Source organism: Podarcis cretensis (assembly GCF_951804945.1).
Source record: "Podarcis cretensis genome assembly, chromosome: 16".
In the NCBI taxonomy this organism is placed as follows: Eukaryota; Metazoa; Chordata; class Lepidosauria; order Squamata; family Lacertidae; genus Podarcis; species Podarcis cretensis.
In genome coordinates, this window is record NC_137186.1 from 32788323 (window position 1) to 32804945 (window position 16623).

Below are 16623 nucleotides of genomic sequence, written 5' to 3' on the forward strand. Positions count from 1 at the left end.
CTTTGGCATAAGGTTTGGCCTGTTTGTCCAATATAGAGAGCTGAAGGACACTGTAATGGTATTGTGTGGTTACTCGTGCGTAAACTGCCTGCACTTCGATTAGGTGGTTTGCTCAAACATGTTCAGGGTTAGAGCTCGCCCTCCGTGACCTGTTAGTCACTTGCAGAATCTGCCAGTGGGCGTTTCTTGAATCTCTTCCAGCATAAAAGCTGCTTGACCCCAAGTCTCCGCCTATGTTCCCTGCGCGGAACGCGTCTGCGCAAGTAAGGGGATGGCAAGGGCGTGCCAGCGCTCTCTCCGCTGGTTTCGGTTGAAGGGTCTTGGAGCCCTGACACCGATTCCTCCAGCTCCTCTCTATTGGTGTCACACTGAATTCCTTCCCCCAGACTGGTTCCCTCTCCGGCATCGCTCTGGAGCCCTGCCTCCGCTTCTCGCTCTGATGTCAGTTCCCTGACATCCACCTCCCCCCCAGGACCCCCTCCACCCCCGGCCTGACCCGGTGACGTGACCTTGTCCCCACCTTCAGCCGACGATGCAGGGAACCCTCGAAAGGAGCTGTCGTCATCGTCCGAGGACTCCAACCCCGCTTCCCACCCGCCCCGGTTTCTGACGGGAGGGGCTTCCCAATCTGATTCCTCCTCTCCTGACGACTCCCCTCCTTCCTCTGGCGACTCTGGAAAACCCACAAAATCCTCCTCCTCATCATCGGTGGTGGCAAATTGCTCCTCCCAGAATCTCCCCAGAGGTTTGGGCTTCCTCGGATACCTGTTGTGGAACTCTTCCACTAGATACCCACCATCTATTTCCCCTTCTGGAACCCACGTGTTTTCTGACTCGGGCTCCCCCTCCCACGCTACTAGATATTCCACCTGCCGCCCCCGCCACCGCGAATCCAGGATCTCCATTATCTGCTGGTGGTGTTCCTTCTCTTCCAGTGGTGGGTGTCTGAGCCCTTCTCCTCCTACCTCCCGGACTCTCCACTCCCCTCGGTATGGCGAGAGCAGTGACCTATGAAATACCGGGTGGATTTTCATGTTGTCTGGCAACTTGAGCCTGAATGCCACCGGGTTGACTTGGTGTATCACCTCGAAAGGCCCCAGCCGCTTCGGCCGGAGTTTCTTACACCCACCCTTGAAGGGCAATCCTTGAGTGGATAACCACACCCGGTCCCCCACCCTAATGGTCTCCCCTTCCCGGCGACGTTTATCCGCTTGCCTCTTGTACTCTTCCTTGGCCCTTTCCAGATTCATCTTAAGCTGCTGGTGCAGTGCTTCCATTTCTTCCACGAACTGCTCTGCGGCGGGCACGCTCCACTCTTCCTCCCCCCTCCCGGGAAAGGCCCTGGGGTGACACCCATAATTAGCCAAGAATGGCCTCATCCCCGTGGACACATGCTCCGCATTGTTATACGCAAACTCGGCCAGTGCTAGCTTATCTACCCAGTCGTTCTGCCTCTCGTTGACGTAACAGCGGAGATATTGCTGCAATATGCTGTTCGCCCTCTCTGCCTGCCCGTTAGTTTCCGGGTGCCTCGCCGTCGAGAATCCCACCTCCACCTGCAATAAGCTCATAAGCTTCCTCCAGAACCTCGAGGTAAATTGTTTCCCTCGATCAGAGATAACCCTTGAAGGAGCTCCATGCAACCTGAAGATGTGAGTAACAAACAGTTGTGCAGTTTCCTCGGCTGTCACCGCATGAGAGCATGATATAAAATGGCACATCTTGGTTAGCAGATCTACTACTACCATGACTGCTGTCTTACCTCTGGATTTGGGCAAATCTGTCATGAAATCTATTGATACCACCTCCCAGGGTCTCCCCGGCGTGGGCAAGGGTTCTAGTAACCCTGCCGGGGCTGCCCGCTCCCCCTTGGCTCTTTGGCAGCGGTCACACCCTCGTACATACTCTCGTACATCTTCCCTCACCTTCGGCCACCAAAACTCCCTAGTGACCAGTAACATGGTCTTGTGTTGCCCAAAGTGTCCCGCTGTGGGGTTGTCGTGAAGTTGTCGGAGCACCCTTTCCCGTAAGGCCCCCCCGGGCACATACATTGCTCCCTTGTAATACAATAACCCTTCCCTTACCTCGAAGTCCCCCCGGTCTCTCCCATTTTCCCTTAGTTCCCTGATTCTGGTTTGGGCAAATTCATCCTGGCGAATCAACTCGGTTAGTTCTCGTTTCCCAACCAACGCCCCCCCACAAACCCATCGTTCCTCAGGGAACACATGTCGAGCGTCCGGTGGTCTTCCTCCTTCCGTGTACTCTGGTTTCCGTGAAAGCGCGTCTGCTCTCACGTTCTCTTGCCCTGGCACGTACTTGATCTCAAAGAAGAACTTGGAGAACTCCTGTGCCCACCGAATCTGTCGCTGGTTGAGCACTCGCGCTGTCCTCCAGTATTCCAAGTTCTTGTGGTCAGTGCAAACCTGGATCTTGTGCTGAGCCCCTATCAGGAGATGTCTCCACTGGCGAAACGCGGCATAAATAGCTAACAGTTCACGATCGTACACCGTGTAGTTCTGTTCCGATTCGTTCAGCTTCCTTGAGTAGAAGGCGCACGGCCTCCATGTGTCTTGGGCCGGTCCCGGCTGGAGCAACACCGCTCCTATCGCTCGGTCCGACGCGTCGGTCTCTAGCCTCATCGGTTTCTGCAGATCCACATGCAGGAGCTGTTCCTCCGAGGCGAACGCCTGCTTTAGCCCCTCGAAGGCACGTTGGGCCCCTTCCGTCCAGACGAACTTCTTTTTGCTACTGAGACAATCCGTGATGGGTGCGGTTAAGTGGGCGAAGTTCTTGATGAACTTCCGGTAGAAGTTGCTGAACCCTAGGAACCTCTGCACATCCTTCCGGGTTTTGGGAGCCTTCCATTCCAGCACTGCCTGCACCTTGCCGGGGTCCATGGCTAGACCTCTGTCTGACAACCTGTATCCCAGAAATTCCACTTCCTTGGCGTGAAACTGGCACTTTTCCAGCTTGACCCACAGTTGGTGCTCTCGTAGCCTTTTCAGCACTTCCCTGACGTCCTGGACATGCTGTTTTTCATTGTCCGAATAGATCAGTACGTCGTCCAGAAATGCTACGCAGTTCTTGTACAGCAGGGGACCCAGCACATGGTGCATGAAGCTTTGAAAACAGGCAGAGCCTGACTGTAATCCAAATGGCATAACCAAATATTCAAAGGCCCCCAGGGGGGTGAACATGGTGGTTTTCCATTCGTCCCCCTCTCTCATTCGAATCAGATTGTAGGCCCCCCTAAGGTCCAGCTTGGTAAAAATCTTACCCTTCCTTACCCTGGTCAGAATATCATCAATTCTGGGCATTGGGAAGGTCACGGGTTCTGATACCAGGTTTAACCTCCGAAAGTCCACGATGAGCCTCAGCTGATCCGTGTGTTTTTTATCCACAAAAAACACAGGGCTGCCCCCCACTGCCTTAGATTCTCTTATAAACCCCCTTTTCAAGTTCTTGTCTATAAAGTCTCGCAACTCCTGCATCTCTCTGTCGGACATGGCATACAGCTTACCCACCGGCAGCTGTGCTCCAGGGAGAAGGTTGATTTGGCAGTCGAAGGGCCTATGTGGCGGCAGCCTGTCCGCTTCCCTCTCGCTGAAGACCTCTTGTAAGTCTGCGTACTGTGGCGGCACCTTCCCTTTCTGCTCCAGCGTGGTTGCTGCTGCTCTGGCCAACCTCACCCTGGGCTTCTCCCCTCCTAGACAGTGTTCCAAACAGTGGGCTGACCCGAAGGTGACCGTGCGTTGGTGCCACGCCACCACTGGATCATGTAGCACTAGCCAGCTCATCCCCAGTATTATTGGGGGTCCCGCCAGTGTGGCCACATGAAAGGCTATGGTTTCTGTGTGCCTGGACACACTCATTCTCATAGGCGGGGTTTGATGTGTCACCTCTCCCCCTAGCAACTCTCTGCCATCTATCGTGGTGACTTGGAGTGGGAAATCCAGTGGCAGCAAGTGGATCTGGTGCTCCAGCGCAAACTCCTTACTAAAAAAATTACAGGAGCTCCCTGAGTCCAACATTGCCTTCACCTTGACTGGGTGCCCATTTGGGAGTTCTAGCGTCACCTCTATCGCTATAGAAACCTTGGGTGGGTCCGGTTGGGGCACTTCAATTAGTTGCTCGCTTGGCTGCTGCGCCCCCCTGTGGGCAGTCAAGCGCTGGCGTTTTCCTGCACCTTGTCTTCTGCCCCCTCCCCCTCATTTCCAGCGGCCCCCACCATCCCTTGCCAAGCCTTTCTTTGTGGGCAGACCCTGGCAAAGTGTCCTGGCCGTTGGCAGAGGAAACATTTCTTGGAGTTTCTCCCAGCCTTTGCTTCCCTTTTGACTATTTGTTGGGCGCTCGGCACCTCGCGTGCGCGCGCCCCATCAATTTCCATTGGCACCACGTCATTGGAAGGCTGCCTTGGCATCTCAGGAATGCGGTAGTCAGGGCAACGCTCCCCTCTCCCTTCCCGCCTTTCCAAAGCGCGCGCTTCCTGGCGAGAGCCTATCGCCAGCGCAGATTTTGTCAGCTGATCCATAGTCTCCGGGCGGGGCGCGCGGGAGAGCTCATCTTTAACGGCTGGGGACAACCCCTCCTCAAACAGCATTCGTATGGGCGGGCTGTCCATATCCCATTCGAGCCTGTGTATTAGCATCGCAAAGCGGGACCAATAGTCTCTAACGGAAAGGTCCCCCTGCTTACATCTCATCAGCTCCCGTTGGGTCACACTCTCCCCCAATTGGCTGGAATACATAGCGTCCATCGCCTGAAAAAACTTCCGGACGTCCTTCATGGCGGGGTTATGCGCGGCCATTAGGGGTCTAACCCATTCCCTCGCGCTGCCCTCAAGATGCCCCACGATGTAAGCCACTTGCGCCGCCTCGTCAGCAAAATCATCATGCTGCAGCTGCAGTGCGTACTCTATTTCTGTCCGGAATCCATTATATTCTTGGGGTTTTCCCCCAAACTTGTGTACCAGTCCGGGCACCTTCTTTGCCACTGGGGTGGGTCTCACCTGCGCGTCCTGAGTGCGCCTCTCGTCCAGCCGCGCCATCAGCAGTGCTACATGCCGTTCCAGCTCCTGGTTCCTCTTCACCAGGTCCTGCGCCCCCGCAGCTGCCTCCGCTGCCCCGGCGCCTCCTGTCTGGCTCATGTTTCCACTGCTTACTCACAAGTAACAGCAAGGGACTGGCAGATTGCTGTAATGGTATTGTGTGGTTACTCGTGCGTAAACTGCCTGCACTTCGATTAGGTGGTTTGCTCAAACATGTTCAGGGTTAGAGCTCGCCCTCCGTGACCTGTTAGTCACTTGCAGAATCTGCCAGTGGGCGTTTCTTGAATCTCTTCCAGCATAAAAGCTGCTTGACCCCAAGTCTCCGCCTATGTTCCCTGCGCGGAACGCGTCTGCGCAAGTAAGGGGATGGCAAGGGCGTGCCAGCGCTCTCTCCGCTGGTTTCGGTTGAAGGGTCTTGGAGCCCTGACACCGATTCCTCCAGCTCCTCTCTATTGGTGTCACACTGAATTCCTTCCCCCAGACTGGTTCCCTCTCCGGCATCGCTCTGGAGCCCTGCCTCCGCTTCTCGCTCTGATGTCAGTTCCCTGACAGACACTGTTGGCATTTGATGGCATACACAATGTTAGACGATGAGCAATTAAATAGTCCCGAGATGGTATGTGTGATGTTGTTGGGGCCAGTAATGGTGTTGTCCGGGTGTATGTGGCAGCAAAGTTGGCATCTGGGTTTATTGCAGGCTCTGGTGCCAGTGTCCATGTTAAGTCTGGTTGTAGTATTATTGTGGGTTAGGAGTTGTTTAAGATTGGGTGGCTGTCTGTAGGCAATGAAAGGTCTTCCTCCCAGAGCTTGAGAAAGAGAAAGAGCTTGAGAAAGAGCTTGCTTTTTCCTGTAAGACCTATTGCAGTCGTTAAGAGTAGTCAACAGGCTCATCACAGCTATCTGCCAATCACCCAATCCCACCACCCTTCTGAGTAATACCCCTCCCCACCTTCTCACTATACAGAAGGGTCTGGTGACTTCTGTTTCAGTGTATCTGAAGAAGTGTGCATGCACACGAAAGCTCATACCAAGAACTAACTTAGTTGGTCTTTAAAGTGCTACTGGAAGGAATTTTTTTGCAAATACAGAGTTCACCTTTCATAAGCTTTTATCACCTTTCCTCCCATGCAGGGGTATATGGCTTGAGCAATTCTTTGCTGGATACACCATGGAAGAAGCTTCAATATGGAAAGCAGCTTTTCACGGATGTCATCAGGCACAGCCAGGACCTTGTGAAGGAAGATCTGGTGCAAGAGCTCATTAAAGTGATGAATAACCAAGACCCGTAAGTCTGTGCCTTGGCTGTAACGTACAGCCATTACCTAGGGATCGGCAACTCTAAGCCTTTGCTTTGCCTGTAAATAAGAATGCTTGTGGGAAAACGATCGGTTTTTCGTCTTGTGCTTTTTAATGCTTTCAGTCTTAAGTGTATTGAACTAAATTCCTTCTTATGTACACGGTTGCTTGCATTAGCGGAGAGAAAAATAGGAAGCTTCCTGAGAATGGTGCCAGGCAATTGTTCCATCTAGCTCATTATCTTCCACACCAGGGATGGGTGGTTTTTTGTGTGTGTAAAAGCATATTTACTTATTTATTTGCAATATTTATTTGCAATATTTCCAGCCGGCTTTTCATTACAGAAAAGACTCCCAAAGTAGGTTGCAGTCACAATGCGTTTATTTATTTAATTTATTATCTACTTCCCATGAGGCATCCCAAAGCAATATATAGTATAACAGAAACATATTCAAAACAATTACATGTATAAAAACAGTTGAAACCATTATATATAGAGAGAGAGAGAGAGAGAGAAAAAAAAACAGTTTAAAGTAACAGCAGCACATGCATAAAATCAGTTTAGCTTCAGTATAGATACCAGCTGGGATAAAGGTTTGTTGGAAGAGGGTTGTCTTTAGCAAAAGCAGGGGGGGGAATGGGAAAAGTGCCTCTTTGATATGTAATGGGTGGGAGTTCTAAAGCATCAGTGTTGCTACCACACTAAAGGCCTGATTCTGTCCATCATGCAGAATTGGCCTCCTGACGGGATGCCCTCTCCTGCAGAACGAAGTGATTGGTAGGGTATGTAAGAGAGTAAGAAGACTACCTTTTAGGTAGCCGTTAAAACCTCATATATTAAGAACCAACAAATCTTATATAGGAGAACCATCAAAATACAGTGGTGCCTCGCAAGACGAAATTAATCCGTTCCGCGAGTCTCTTCGTCTAGCGGTTTTTTCATCTTGCGATGCAAGCCCATTGAAGGCTTAGCGGATTAGCGCTATTAGCGGCTTTTAGAGGCTTTTAGCGGCTATTAGCGGCTTAGAAAAAAGGGGTGAGGGGAAAAAACCCGCAGGAAGGTTTTCGTCTTGCGAAGCAAGCCCATAGGAAATTCGTTTTGCGAAGCACCCCCAAAACGGAAAACCCTTTCATCTAGCGGGTTTTCCGTCTTGCGAGGCATTCGTCTTGTGGGGCACCACTGTAAAACAGAAGTCAAGCAATGAAGTCAGTATGCACTCAAGTAAAACCCGGTGGACATCTCTTGTAATTTGCCCTTGGCCCGCCTTTGCCCACTTGGTGCCCATCTCCCCTGACCATTGGCCATGATGGCTTGCAGCTGATGGGAGTTGCCGTCCATCAACATCTGGAGAGCACCAAGCCCAGGAAGGCTGTCCTTGTTGGTATTTTGACAGCTTATCACGTTACTGTGTGCTCTCGAGGTTTCGCTATCTATGGTGGGAAACGTGTGCTGGAAGGAGCAGAAGTTGTGCCACCTCCATTTGGTTTGCTTTCTGTCTCCAGTCAGCTGCCAGATCCCGCAATTGAGGATCAAGGAAAGGACTACATCCTCCCCATCTTGAACAAGTATGCAGCTGTATGCGTTCGCTGTCCCGATTATGGAACCAGGTAAGGGAGAACCCTTGCGCAAGAAAATGTGGCCGTCCATTGCATTTGGTTTAAATGATTTAGTGGTTCCCTCTAGAAGTAATTGGTTATGCTATAGAGTCACTGAGTCTACAGGAAGTGAATTTTCAGACTTGGGGGGCTTTTTATACAAATCTGCCCCAAACCTTAATATGCCAAAACGGGTTGGGGGAGGAAGGAGTTCTTTGGGGTTTTTTTTGGGGGGGTTGGTATATTCTCCTTATCCATCACTTTGTATAGGTAGGCTTTACAGGGAATGGGTGGTGCTGTGGTCTAAACCACTGAGCCTCTTGGGCTTGCCGATCGGAAGGTCGGCGGTTTGAATCCCCACGACAGGGTGGGCTCCCGTTGCTCTGTCCCAGCTTCTGCCAACCTAGCAGTTCAAAAGCACGTCAAAGTGCAAGTAGATAAATAGGTACAGCTCCGCCGGGAAGATATATGGTGTTTCCATGCGCTCTGGCTTCCGTCACAGTGTTCCATTGCGCCAGAAGCGGTTTAGTCCTGCTGGCCACATGACCTGGAAAGCTGTCTGTGGACAAACGCCGGCTCCCTTGGCCTGAAACGAGTGCCGCAACCCCATTGTCACCTTTGACTGGACTTAACCGTCCAGGGGTCATTTACTTTTACTTTTACCATTGGTGGGCTTAGCAGTGCAGCAAAAGCAAAGAGCCTGAATTTAGCAATGTGACAATAGAAAATTGAATTAGTTTCGCTCCTTCCTTTTTGACCCTAACAACTTGCTGCTTGGTTCACTGTGCAAGGTGGGGATTTTTTTATTTTTTTCAAGAGCGAAGAATTAGAATCCCAGGAGTTGGTTACCTAGAAGCATTCTTTAAAAAATATATATTATTAATTTTTCTTTTTCATTCATTACATACATTTCATATCCATAACATTTACTATGCATTCCTTCCTCCCTCCCCTCCTGGGCTTCCCCCAAATTCTGTTTCTGGTTTGTTTCTCCTTTCACCCACTTTGCTACCTCCTAAAAGAAAAAAAAATACTAATAACATACAGTGGTGCCTCGCAAGACGAAAATAATTCGTTCCGCGAGTCTCTTCGTCTTGCAGTTTTTTCGTCTTGCGAAGCATCCCTATTTGCGGCTTAGCGGCTATTAGTGGCTTAGCAGCTTAGAAAAAGGCGGAAAAACGGAAAAAAACTTGCAAGACTCGCAAGACGTTTTCATCTTGCGAAGCAAGCCCATAGGGAAATTTGTCTTGTGACGCGCATCGAAAAACGGAAAACCCTTTCGTCTAGCGGGTTTTTTGTCTTGCGAGGCATTCGTCTTGCGGGGCACCACTGTATTTATACAGTAACATCAAACCTAAAAAAATAAAAATTGAGTACATCGTATTATTTCTCCATCTACCTAGAAGCATTCTTGATGTTCTTATTCCTCCCTCTTTAGGACAAATACAGTTATTCTCATTGATGCGGTAGGTCACGTCACCTTCACTGAGCGCACCATGCTGAACGCGGACGTCGACCAGTGGAAAACGAGCACCTACCAGTTCAAACTGCAGATTTGACAGCTCTCCACGTGAATGGGTCACACCAAAAAGGGGAGAAGGGGAGGTTGGCAAAGTGCAGTCTATTGAGCTGTAGGGGTGCGGAAGGCCTTGGCTGCAGCTTTCATACAGCAAAGGCTTGTTGATGCTGCGTAGCACACCCTAGCGACCACCAAAACCATTTATTATTATTTTTTGCACAAAATCCAAAACAGAAAAATCTGAACAGGAAAAGCTGGGATGTATTTAAGAAGCAAACCACGTTTTGCACAAGTGTACATGTTTGACTTTTGAAAGGGATGCTGTTGGGTAACACAACAGTTACGTGGCGCAAGTATTTAACTTGAGAATCATGTGTGTGGAAGGGGATAAATAGGAACTGTGGATAATCATGGACAATAATCAAGGGGGAGGCAGAGTTGGTAAACTAAAATGCAAATCTGTAAAAAAAAAAAAAAAAGGACAATTCGGAATTGGTGATACCCTGCTAGTTTCAGTCCACTGGCATTGAAGTACTCCTGCCCATGCATAGCTCAACTTTCGCAGGAGCTCCCCATTTTCTCATTCTGTGTGTGCTTTTCCCATTGGGCATTCAGAGTTGGCCTTAACATTGAAGTGAATGGGATAGTCTCTGCTCCCACACAAACCCTACCTATATGTTGACATCCTGATGGAACTTCTTCAGTAAGCCAGCCCCTGCCCCCCCCCCCCCGACTGCTAAAATGAATTAGCCTAGAAAGGTTAAAATCAACACACTTTGATTTTAACTCTTTTGTCAAGCATTTCTAAGTTAAGCGTGTCTTTGTAAAAGAAATCAAGCTGTGTCCTGTCTGCTTTTTAAGGCAGATAAAAAAAAAAGAGTTGTGGGGAGAGCTGGAACCCCCTTTTCTCACTATAACTGAATGTATAATTTTGCAGCCTTTGATGTGTGAATATATGTATGTTTCAGTGTTGCAATACGTGTGATTATAGGCAAAATGGCAATTGCTCTCTCGATCTTACGCTCTCCAAGAGAACAAAGCTAAGACTAGGGGGGGGGGTTAACGTGAATTTTGCTTTGCATCTAACACCTGAGTGATGTAACGCAGGAAGTTGAGCCTTGGGCCGCAATTCTAGTGTACCCATTTAGCTGGGAGCAAGCCCCATGGAGCCATATGTGCGGCACTGCTAATGCCTGCTTTGCGGGGTCCTGGGGAGGGCCTTTAAAAATGGACTCTCGATTGCCATTCGTAATTCTGCAACTTCATAGTCTCCTTGTCTCCTCTAGGCAGACACTCAAGTGCTGTTAATTGTGCATATTTTCCAGTGCAATCATGTGCACTGGGAATACTTACTACCCGGTCAGTGTATACAGGATTCAGTGGGAGGCTGGGTGAATGGGGCAATGCCCCACCAACCTCAGCCAGCCCCTACCTGCCTGCCTTCCTGCTGACATCCAGCCCCCTTGCCACCTGTTAGCTTCCTCCCCTTAGTCTCAGTGTCGCCCCTTGCAGACCTCGGCAGGGGAAAGGATGGAGACGATACCAGAATTACGATGGAGACGAAAGCAAAATTAGTTGGCTGCACCTGCCATTGGCTTTGGGTCCATCTACCGTCAGCCTCCCTGCCTTCCACCCTACCAGTCCCAATGGGCTACGCTAATCCTGCAATCCTGAGTGAGCTTTCTAGGGAGTGAAGCTCATTGAACTCAGTTCCTCCAGAGCAAATGCTAGATTGCTTTTCAGTTAGACAGTACCAGGAGTTTGGAGGAGTCACTTAAGCGAAGGAGTCTTAAGTCTGCGGTTAAGTTTTCTCTGCATTTAAATCAGCAGACAAGGCATTATATGTAAGAATGGATTTCTATTCATTCCCCCCTCCCTTCTGTCTCTTGGTACAGCATATAATTTCTGCATTAGTATTCCGCAGGTTGCATAAGTGACTGAAGTTTTAGCTTTTCTTACACGTCCTGCAGATTCCATCAGCCGCTTCGCCTCTGTGTCGAGGGCTTCGATAGCAACTTCAGGTGTGAGGCTTCTTGCAGCATGGCCTGTAATGCGTTGGGAAATGTGTGGCTAGGAGAACGGCGACAGGATCGCATGGTGCTGTTCCCAGATTGGGACAGGAGCAGTTATAGGAACACAGGAAGCGACTTTACCCCAAGGCAAACCATCGGTCCATTGGACAGTTCTGTCCATACTGACCAGCCGTGGCTGTTCAGGGTTTCAGGCGTGGGATATTCCCAGCCCTGCCTGGAGATGCCAGGGGTTGAACCTGGAACCTTCTGCATGCATTCATACATACAAAGCAAATCCTCTTCCACTGAGCTACAGCAGCTGAATCCTCACTGAAGTATATGTGGGAATGGGTTGTGTTGCAAGGTGATGAGTAAAAGAGATGGGCTGGTCTGGGGGTGGGGGCAGGGAGGTCCATGCATCAGGCCTGCCATAGGGAACACTGATATTACCCCATCATTTCCCACAATGCACAGGTGATGTGAGAATGTCACACATGGGTGTGCACTGTTGGCTATTTGCAGTATGGTAGCGCTGCAGAGAGCTTGCTGGGGAGACCATGCATTAAAAAGGGACTCAAAAATAACTTAAACAAGGTTTTAATTACAAAAACAAAAACTCCATTTACACTAAATACATCAACAACAAACCAGACCCAACCACCAACCCATCCCCCAGGGTAATGGGAGAGCTAGGTGCTGCTCCTTATATACTACACCCAAATGCTGACACACCTTAATCAGTACAACTCAGCAGCACCTGCTATGTTTCACAGCTGTAAAGCTGGGTCTCGTTATTTTGCTCTGGCCCTTGCTCTGGCCCCTTAAAGACATACACATGGGGTGGAACAATGATGAACCTTTACATTTAAAGAAACCATTCAACATAGGGAACATAGGCCTGCCATAGGGAACACTGATATTACCCCATCATTTTCCACAATGCACAGGTGATGTGAGAATGTCACACATGGGTGTGCACATCCTTAAAGACCACCACACTTGCATCTTCAAATGCTAGCATGGGATGCCTGGACGCTATCATTTAAAGATGTGCACACCCATCGGAGGTGACTGTCTGTTAGATTCTCGCTTTGGCAAACACTAGTGGTGTGCCTTGGATGGCCTACAAACCCAAAAAGCACTTCAGGGGAAGCGAAGAAGAAGCTGCCATAGAGTTTTTAACTAGCAGCCTCTCCTACAAGCAAGCTTTATGGACTGGGGGTTTGAAACCTAGGAAGCTGCCTTATACAGAGTCAGACCGTTGTTCCCAGTAGCTCAGTGGTGTCTGCTGATTAGTAGTGGCCCTTTGGGGGTTTCAGACCCAGGAAATTCCCAGCCCTGTCTGGAGACGAGGGGGATTGAACCCGTGGCCTTCTGCATGCAAAAAAGCAGAACCACTGAGCTGTGACCCATTGTCCTGCTAAATCTACACCTCCATTACAGTTGCCTTCGCATGTGGTTTGGGTTGTGTCTCCCTCCTTTGCGGGTACTGGTACGTTCAAAGCCAGCTGAAATAAATAAACAAAAGCAAACCCTTTTGCTTAAATATCGGGGTATGTTAAAAGGGTTGAATGCTGAATATTCAGTGGTGTCTGTAGCTGGACCATATTGTGTAGGTAGACTCACAAATGTGCTCCCCGAACAGAGTTCAGGTGTATAACCATGCATACAGTTTGTGTGTTTCAGCTCCTGGAGACTATGCATCTTGGTGAACTTCAGGGAATAAGTGTTAACTTTCCAGCTTCCTTCTCGCAACTGTTAATAAGGGGATTTCAGTTGTTTGGCAACTCCGACCTTCAGGATGCAGGCTCAATGTGAAGAGTGGGTGGCAAACGCCCGGCATTCACAAGCCATTACTTCTGCCGAAATAAAAAGTTCCACATTTGCAAAGTGACGGTGTACCCATTTTTCACAACATGGAGATCATCTCGATGGTGTTTTTGTTTAAAAAATGCAGTGCTGTGTGCAGTAACAGTCCCTATATAACATGCCCAAACAAGACCCACAGATATATGGCTATACGTCTTATACTTCAGTTAGCAAACACTACAAACAGGACAATACATGATAATAATAAAACAGCCAGTTACAGGTCCAATTTGATTATTAATTATTTTTCAAATATGCCACAATTAATATGGGATCTTTGGGAAAGGTTCTCAGAACGTTCTTGTGTAACCAAGTGTTTTCTCTGGTTCGTCATTGGTTGGTAAGGACTCATTTAACAGATCAGTTTCCTTTTTGTCAAGAGACTATAGTCTTGGAAATGCAGATTGGATTTTTTATGACACAAACAGGCCATTCCCCTTTTCTTCCCAGGAAAAGACAAGAACTAAGTACATATTAAGCTTATTCGTGAATTTGTGGGTCTTGTTGGTTATGCAGTGTGTGTGTGTTTTAAGGACACACATACCATGTGTGAGGCATGTGCTATCTTTCTGAATGTACTTTGGAATTTTTTAATGCAGTATGCACCTGGCGTTGCTTGGGAAATGCTGACACAGTCAGTTACTGTTGCTGTTTCCACTTTAGTACCTCTGTATTTCGTCACTCCTTAAACATCACTCGGTGTATTGGTACAATATTGTGTATTGGCACTTGACGCTGTTGGCTCTTTTTATTTCTTAAGTGTCGGTAGGAGGCCTACTGATAGCACACAGTACTGAGAAGGAAGGTTTATAGGACGTGAGATGTGACCTGCTTTTAAACCATGAACGAATAGAGGCTTGAATGCACTCCAGATGAACACACAGATTTAGCGAAGGTACAGCTCAATAATTTGGGGCTTTTTCGTTGGGCTTGGGGCATGACCAAAGCATGGAGGAGATGGCTGCCAATGGCTTCTAACCCTGACAGCTGTTAAATGCCTCCACGATCAGGGGCAGTAATGCTTCTGGGTAGCAGTTGCTGGAAATGGCAAGCAGGGATGGTGCTGCTGTGCTTATGTCTTGCTTGTGGGTCTTCCACAGGAATCTGGTTGGCCGCTGTGAGAACAGGACTAGGCTAGATGGACCACTGAGAGCAGCAGGCTCTTCTCATGTTCTTAATGATGGAGGTTTATAGCCATGTTTTGGAGAGTGTGGCTAGGATTCCCCCCTCCTTCCCCCTCTTGTAATTTGGGATAATCCCATAACAGACCCTCCAAGTGTCCCTATTTTCCAGGGACGTTCCTGATTTAGAGAAGCCATTGCGGTTTCTGATATGATCCAGGAATGTCCCGCTTTCCCTTAAGACGTCCCTATTTTCATTGGAGAGATGTTGGAGGGTACAGTGGTACCTCTGGTTACGTACTTAATTCGTTCCGGAGGTCCGTTCTTAACCTGAAACTGTTCTTAACCTGAAGCACCACTTTAGCTAATGGGGCCTCCCGCTGCCACGCAATTTCTGTTCTCATCCTGAAGCAAAGTTCTTAACCCGAGGTACTATTTCTGGGTCTGTGACCTGAAGCATATGTAACCTGAAGCGTATGTAACCCGAGGTACCACTGTATGGAATTATACGACGCCCCAAGCCATCTGGAGGCAATCTTGTACAGTGGTACCCCGGGCTACATACGCTTCAGGTTACATACGCTTCAGGTTACAGACTCTGCTAACCCAGAAATAGTACCTCGGGTTAAGAACTTTGCTTCAGGATGAGAACAGAAATCGGGCTCCGGCAGCGCAGCGGCAGCAGGAGGCCCCTTTAGCTAAAGTGGTGCTTCAGGTTAAGAACAGTTTCAGGTTAAGAACGGACCTCCGGAACAAATTAAGTACTTAACCCGAGGTACCACTGTTTAGGCAATCCTGTATCAGGAACCCTGGGAACTGTAGTTTGTTAAGGGCGCTGGGAGTTGTTAGGGGACCTCTATCCCCTCCAACAGCAGAGCTAGCTACAGTCTTGAGTGGTTTAACCCACTTCCCGGGAAGCACTGGGAATTGTAGCTCTGTGAGGGGAATAGCAGGGTCTCCTAACAATTCTCAGTGCCACTGGCAAACTACAATTCCCACGATTATTTGTGGGAGGGAGCCATGACTGTTTAAAGTGGTGTGATACGACACAGACGGGACTCAGCTCTGCTTCGTCTTCTTGACAAATCATCAGATATTTGAAGACAGCTGTTGTGTGTCCCCCACCTCAACTTGGTGAAGGTTCACCAGGCAGAACATACCCAGCTCTTTTGACCATTCCTTGTAGCTATTAGCATTGATTTCTGTGGGTCACTTATGAGTATCAGACACTTAGGGGTATCACCTTAGTTTCCAGACCACCTTATCATCCAGGTTGCCTTCGTCTGGATGTATTCTTGTTTGTTAATAATGCCCTCAAAATGTGATGCCCAGACACAGGACTGCAGCAAAGGATATTTCCCCGGAAACCTGGTTTTGAGTGTGCAAATAGTTTTTCGCAGGAGGCACAATTAAAACTTTGACGTTTGCACCACCAGGAGCTGCAGCCGTACCTGGTTTACTTAGAACTTGGGCCTAGTAAATGGAGGCAAAGTGACGTGTGATCAATGCAAGATTTTTATTCCTTTCTGTGCACCAAAAAAAAAATGCAAATGAGAAATGTGTCACAAGGCAAAACTTGCAGGAAAAATAATTTCTTTATTTTTGTAATGTATTTAAAAATAAATAAATAGAGGCAGACTTAAGAATAAAGCTTGCTGCGGTTTGGTGTGGCTTTGAATGATCTTGTAAAAGCCATAACTTTGTGTGTGCTGAAGTGATTAAGTTGTTTGGTCCATTGAAGTAGAGTGATTTTTTTTTAAAAAAAGAAAAGAATATAAATATATAATTTCTGTTTTCTTTTAAAAATTGTTTTATATTTTATCACTTACACCTGTGTCCAAATGCAATCAATAAACTTGTTTGACCAATACTGTGTTGTAGCATTACTGTCTCCATGTGACATTTAAAGAACAGGATTCTGTGGATCTTAATGAGGACCCAATCCTTTGTGGACCTGTGCTGATTTGGCACGTTATAAAATTGAGTAGTGAGGAATGTATGGGGTCAGAAGGAATTTGCTTGAAACTTACAGAAGGCCTCTAAGAGGTAGAGTGCATGGCTTCTTGGTGGTGGCACCCAGCTGTGGAATAGTTTTCCTAGACACATTCTTTATTGTCTTTTCAACACCAGGTAAAGGATCTTACTGTCTACCCAGGTCTTTTA

General features: G+C 48.4%; 1 protein-coding gene across 3 annotated transcripts in view; it reads left to right on the plus strand.

Annotated features, from left to right (window-relative positions):
• The window catches only part of TANGO2 (transport and golgi organization 2 homolog), a gene marked incomplete at its 5' end in the record, with an annotated part of 105670 nt that extends 89340 nt beyond the window's left edge, over window positions 1-16330 (plus strand). For all 3 annotated transcript variants that reach the window (XM_079957057.1, XM_079957059.1, XM_079957058.1), the window contains 4 exons: window positions 6179-6332; window positions 7847-7951; window positions 9378-11944; window positions 12418-16330. In XM_079957057.1, coding sequence (XP_079813183.1) covers window positions 6179-6332; window positions 7847-7951; window positions 9378-9498 — 380 coding nt within the window. In that variant the 3' untranslated portion in view covers window positions 9499-11944; window positions 12418-16330. The remainder of the gene's footprint in view (window positions 1-6178; window positions 6333-7846; window positions 7952-9377; window positions 11945-12417) is intronic.
• Between the last annotated feature and the right edge of the window lie 293 nt (window positions 16331-16623).